This window comes from Argentina anserina, chromosome 1, assembly GCF_933775445.1.
Source record: "Argentina anserina chromosome 1, drPotAnse1.1, whole genome shotgun sequence".
Lineage (NCBI taxonomy): Eukaryota > Viridiplantae > Streptophyta > Magnoliopsida > Rosales > Rosaceae > Argentina > Argentina anserina.
In genome coordinates, this window is record NC_065872.1 from 14,262,804 (window position 1) to 14,268,810 (window position 6,007).

The 6,007-nt window shown below is 42.4% G+C and overlaps 1 protein-coding gene across 1 annotated transcript; it reads left to right on the forward strand.

The window, feature by feature from the left end:
- Positions 1–293: 293 nt before the first annotated feature.
- LOC126798027 (G-type lectin S-receptor-like serine/threonine-protein kinase LECRK3) lies at positions 294–2,990 on the forward strand. The gene is made up of 2 exons (XM_050524848.1): positions 294–2,182; positions 2,312–2,990. Exons 1-2 carry the CDS (start codon positions 298–300, stop codon positions 2,689–2,691), a joined length of 2,265 nt encoding a protein of 754 aa, XP_050380805.1. The 5' UTR covers positions 294–297; the 3' UTR covers positions 2,692–2,990.
- The last annotated feature ends 3,017 nt before the right edge of the window (positions 2,991–6,007 follow it).

Sequence of the window (6,007 nt, forward strand, 5' to 3'; positions counted from 1 at the left end):
TTGTGCTCATTTTATAATGAGAGTTACTTGTCGTAGATTGCAATGTACCGAGTGATATTAGATCACTACGTAATGTCGTAGGGCACAATTCATAATGTATATAGCCTTCTGGGCCTTGGTTATGGCAACGCAAGTCAAGCGAGTTGGTGTAATACTTCTCATTTCCTGGTTTGGGATGAGAAGCCACTCCAGTTATATAAGTCTACACTCTGCAATACGAAGAATATCATTCCTTTTGACCACACGTTAAAAAAAAAAAAGAGCAAAGAGAGAGTTCTCGAAATGATCCAAACTAGCATGTATAGGATTACTGTTTCCTTTGGCATTGCCATCGTTCTCTTCTCACTGTATTCACCATGTGAAGGAGCTCAACAAAGCCACATATTCCTGGGATTTTCACTCTTTCCAGAAACTAACTCCAGTTCATGGCCTTCTGCATCTGGCCAGTTCAAATTCGGCTTCTATCAGCAAGGAAGTGGCTTCGCAGTTGGAATTTGGTTGGTGGGTTTAGATCGAAACACAACGGTATGGACAGCAAACCGTGATGATCCCCCACTAATTCCCTCACCAAATAATACAGTACAGCTGCAGTTAGCCACTGATGGTAGGCTTGTTTTAACAAGTAAACAAAGTCATGAAGTAGTCATCGCAAGTGCAACAAACGGTTCTGTTTCATCTGCCTCCATGCTTGACTCAGGAAATTTTGTTCTTTACAACGCAAACCATGAAGTGGTCTGGGAGAGTTTCAATCATCCTACTGATACGATCCTGGGTGGTCAGATTCTGCGTGCTGGCGGTCAATTAGTCTCCAGTCTGTCTGATGCTGACCACTCCACAGGACGGTTTCATCTCAACATGCAGACTGATGGAAACCTTGTTTTGTACCCAGCTAACTCTGAAAACTCTCCCACAGACGCCTACTACAGCACAGATACTTGGAGGAACTTAAAGCTTGACCTCTATCTTAACAGTACAGATGGTAGTCTAGCTCTAATCAACAGCTCGGGAGTTTACGAATTCATCAGTTCGCAGAGTGATGATTCAGCCATTGACACCATATATCGGGCTACTGTTAGCGTCAACGGAGTATTACGGGTGTATTCTCATCAGATGGATCCTGACACACGCAAGCTCCAAACACCTGTTATTATGTGGTACAAACCAGATGATCCTTGCGATGTTAATGGGGTGTGTGGCCTCAACAGCTATTGCACACTCAGTGATGACCAACCGGACTGTCTTTGCCTTCCTGGATCAGATTATGCTGATCTCAACCTCAGGACTATGGGTTGCTTAAGAAACTATTCAGAACCTGCATGTGCAGCTGGTGGGAAAGAGAATACAAGTTTTTATGAGATATTCACCATGGAAAATATGGCCTGGGCAGATACTCCTGACTTTACAGCCACAATGACCATGGATGAATGTAAGAAGTCTTGTCTAGAGGACTGCAATTGCGGTGCAGCTCTGTTCAAACCATATACATGTAAGAAACAAAAGCCACCACTTAGATACGTGAGAAGAGACCTAAATGAGCAAACCGCAGCTTTCTTCAAGGTAACAGCAAGCAGTGAAAGCACGAACAATGTAACTGAAACTGTAGAGATTCCCCCTACAGTTGTCAGAAGCAATAGCATCATCTTACACGTTCTTGTTTTAACATTAAGCCTAATCCTCTTCTCATGTGCTGCACTTGCAATATCGGGATTTTACATTTTCAAAATCCGAGTTCTAAGGTACAAAAGGCTGTCAGAGATTGATATGAATCTGGGCCTGGCGGATGAGGAACTCACTATGAGAGTTTTTTCATACAACGAGCTGAAAAGGGCCACAAATGGTTTCAAGCAAGAACTGGGGAAGGGGTCCTTCGGAGCAGTCTACAAAGGGGCTGTAAACAAAGGGAGAAAACTCATTGCAGTGAAGAGACTAGAAAAGTTGGTGGAAGAAGGTGAGAGGGAGTTTCGAGCAGAGATGCAAGCAATTGGAAGAACGCATCACAAGAACTTAGTTCGATTGCTGGGTTACTCTGCTGAGGATTCCAAAAGACTCTTGGTCTATGAATATATGAGCAATGGCTCCCTTGCAGATCTTCTTTTCAAGAGAGAATGGCACCCAGCTTGGGATGAAAGGGTCAGAATTGCAGTTGATGTCGCGAGAGGTCTCCTCTATCTACACGAAGAATGTAAGTCCCCTATCATTCATTGCGACATAAAGCCCCAAAACATTCTGATGGATGAATTTTGGAATGCGAAAATCTCTGATTTTGGACTTGCAAAACTGCTGATGCCCGATCAAACAAGGACCTTTACAGGGATAAGAGGGACAAGAGGGTACTTGGCACCAGAATGGCAAAAAAACACTCCAATTTCAGTGAAGGCAGATATCTACAGTTTTGGTATAGTGCTTCTTGAAATTGTGTGTTGCAGAAGGAACTTGGACGTCAGTGTTAGAGCAGATGAGATAGTTCTTTCTACGTGGGTCTATAAGTGCTTTGTCAATAGAGAGCTGCATAAACTTATTGTGGGTGGCGAAGAAGTGAACAAGAAGAGCTTGGAGACAATGGTTAAGGTGGGATTATGGTGTATACAAGATGAACCAGCTCTGCGTCCATCAATGAAGTCTGTAGTTTTGATGTTACAAGGGGTTACTGAAGTAGCTATTCCTCCATGTCCAACCACAATGTCTATGTAATTCGTCATTAGCTTAAAAAGTATCGTTTCTGTTACTCATTTCTGTGTTATAGAAATAAAGCTAGACTTCTCTCCAGTATTCTCTGGGACATGTATGTTCTATATAATATTTCTAGGTTTCTTGGCCTTGTGTAAAGGAATCAAGAATTTAAGATACAAATAAATGTTCCGGGAGAATTATTATTCTATCCTTGTGTGTGTCTTAGTCTTATTAGGTTTTCTGTTAGAGATAGATCTGCATCTCTGTAATAGATTAGGACTCTGAATCCTACGGGGTTCAGGTTATGTAATACCTATATATAGGCCCCATTATCAATAAACAGTTACATTCTGTTCCATTACGTCGTTATTGTTATCGTTTCATTCCTCCTCAAACACGTTATCATGCACTTTGTTTTAAAGTGTCTAAGCGACGAGGCCACCAGAAATTTTAGAACCATAGAAAATCCAAAAATATTTTCCCCCGGCAGCCTCCCTTCTTTTAAATCATCAGAAAAAAAAACCTTTAGGCACCCCGACAATAACTTGTCTAGAGGAACTCGTTTTCTCCTTTGGACACCCAGAAATTTTCTCTGGGCACCCAGTCTATCATCCTCTTTGATATGCCGTCGGCGTTCGTCGAGTCTTGTCCCTGTAGCACCGCCATCCAGCTCTGCTCCTCTGGCGTCTCTTGTTCCGCCGACGTCGCCACCGCACGCACAAACTCCTACGACAGAATTCATCATCGAGACCATGCTCGACTTCAACCGTGGCTCCGGCAGTAGCGCTTGATCAACGACGAGTCTCAAGAACCCAGCGGCCTTGTGGCATCGAGAGCAATCCGGCGACTCCGGCCTTCGACGCCGTCACTCATTCGATGATCCTCTGGCGTGGCTCCAAGTTGCTACCCCACGAGCAACCCGATTTTGCAGATCCAAGCCCAACTCGGTGCCAGATCGATCGAGCCATGCTCACCCTCTATGTCGTCGCAGCACCGCGCCACCGCTCTTGTCAGTTCGTCAACCCCGACTCAGTTTTCCTGCCGTCACAGTCGCCTAGTTTTGCAACTCGGACCTCGACCCGGCTTCCATGACCCGACCCGGGCCCCGGTCTTGGCCTTCTACTGATCCCAACAACTCCTATTTGGGCCTTAGGTTGTTCGAGCCCAAGCGCCCTTTGGGCCTTTACACTATATTTTTTCTTCTTTTCCTATTGATTTATTAAATCGTTTATTTGCACGTTCTAGTTTTCTCACTATATTTCACGTGCTTGCATAGGAAAAGTGATCACTCGTCGTACTATGGTGATGACATTCATGCCGAGATGGACGATACCTTTTGTCATCTACATGCAATTTCGATCGTATCCTCACAAGATTTTTATGTCATTGAACGAAGAACGAAAAGCAATTCATCAAGGAGCTTCCTGCATGACGATCGATTTGCAGAACAATTTAATTATATGCAGTCTATTTTGCAGACCAACAAGTATGTTTTTCTTAAAGTTGTTGTTTTTGAACATATATATATAAATTATCGGGCGTTATTAGCCTTCTTCATGTCTCTTTTCCGGCTTTTCTTATAACGCCGATAAGACCAAAGAGGGATATGATTTCCCTCTTGGTCGATGTTTTTCGTGTGACAGTCCTGGGGGAGTCATGTTATTATTTAAAGAAAGAAATCGATTTCGTGTGGTTATATGAGTACACCGTTGTTTTGGGTGCGATCATGAGAATCGCTGATATGCATCGATTATTTTGTGACCATATACATCAGAACCCTTCTAATTCCGGTTACATACTTGAATAATTTCGATTATTCGAAACCTATACAACCCTCGTTTCTCATGGATGCGTTGAAATTCATTAATTTGAGTTGAAATTCATTATTCTGAAGCAGCACTATTTGCTCACAAAAGATCCCAAAAATAAAAAATTATATGGGACACACTTAAAGTGATTCAATAAACGTCTATGACATTGTATTACCAGAGTTGACCTGGAACCATGCTCCACATCCGAGAAACACATGCCATTTTTGGCACCTGTATCTATTTCTTGAGGGAATTTTGGAGATGGAAACGTAACATTCGTCCATTCTTGAGTAAGCACATTTTTTAGCCTCAGGCTAAGGCTCCGCCCGATCCGATATGCAAGATTTTGTTGCTACGGACTTTTGATTAGTCAATCTATTTTGACTATGTTTTCTGCTTACTATTTTTCAAGTATGACGTTGGCATTGCCATGTTTCTTGCTCGACTTTAGCTTAAGTCATCTATTGGAATTGGAAGCTTGTTTGTGTTGAATTAAATATTGGCATATTCAACATTTCTCATATTTCTTGTTTACAAGATGAATTTGTGAGAATTTAATTGCATTAAACCTAGCATGAATGGTCAACGTTTTCAACTTACGTGATTTTTAAATTGGCCGCTTTTGGGTTACATGGGACCCCAATAGCACTACATTGTGAATTTCGACCTTGAAATTTGGAAAACGGACCTCGGAACATCAAAATTGACGTCGTTTTTTCCGGTTACTGTTTCGGCGTTTTGGCCACTTTTCAGCCATTTGCCGACATTTCTGGCGCCACCATACGGTTCATGCAGGCGTCCCCTGTCGAACATGCAGCCCCGGCCTCCTTTCCGGTCAGATCCGGCCGGTTTTTCTGGCAATCGGCGCCGCCGGTTTTCGGTGAGTTTTTAGAGATTTTTTCATCGTTTCTCGTCATTTTTCCGACATATTTCCAGCAGTTTTTACTTCCACATTTTCCAGTCCAAATTTCACCCGGTTTTGAGTTATTTTGACATGGTTTTCCGATTCATTTTCCGGTTTTTCTCCAAGTCATTTCATAGCTCAAACGATTTTCTTATTATTGGTGACCACCCGCACCAATTGGATGGTTTTTACCACCCTAATTGTTTGGTATTCAACTGCTCCAATACCATGTTTTTTCCAACTCTTAAGTTGAAGAATGTCATTCTATTGCCATGTGATACATTCGATGGGCTTGCACTTTGTCTCAATCCCCCCCCTCTTACAATATTCTACGGCGTATTGTCTAGAGAAGTTCACCGCGTCGTTGACTCTCTTAATTTTATTTTGACAATGTCCCACCGTGAAATCGAGTGTCTTGCTAATTGCGTAACCACCCATAATGTCCATGCGCAGGTAGTTGTTTTACGGATCTCGTGCAGAGATTGTGTTCTATATCTTCGTGTCTTGCTAAGTTCTAAAAGGCCATTTATGCCAATGATACATTTTCATCTTGATATTTGTGTTGAGAATGGAGAGGAATAAATCTGTTAAATTTCATTGACAAAAGTTTTGTTTGCATGCA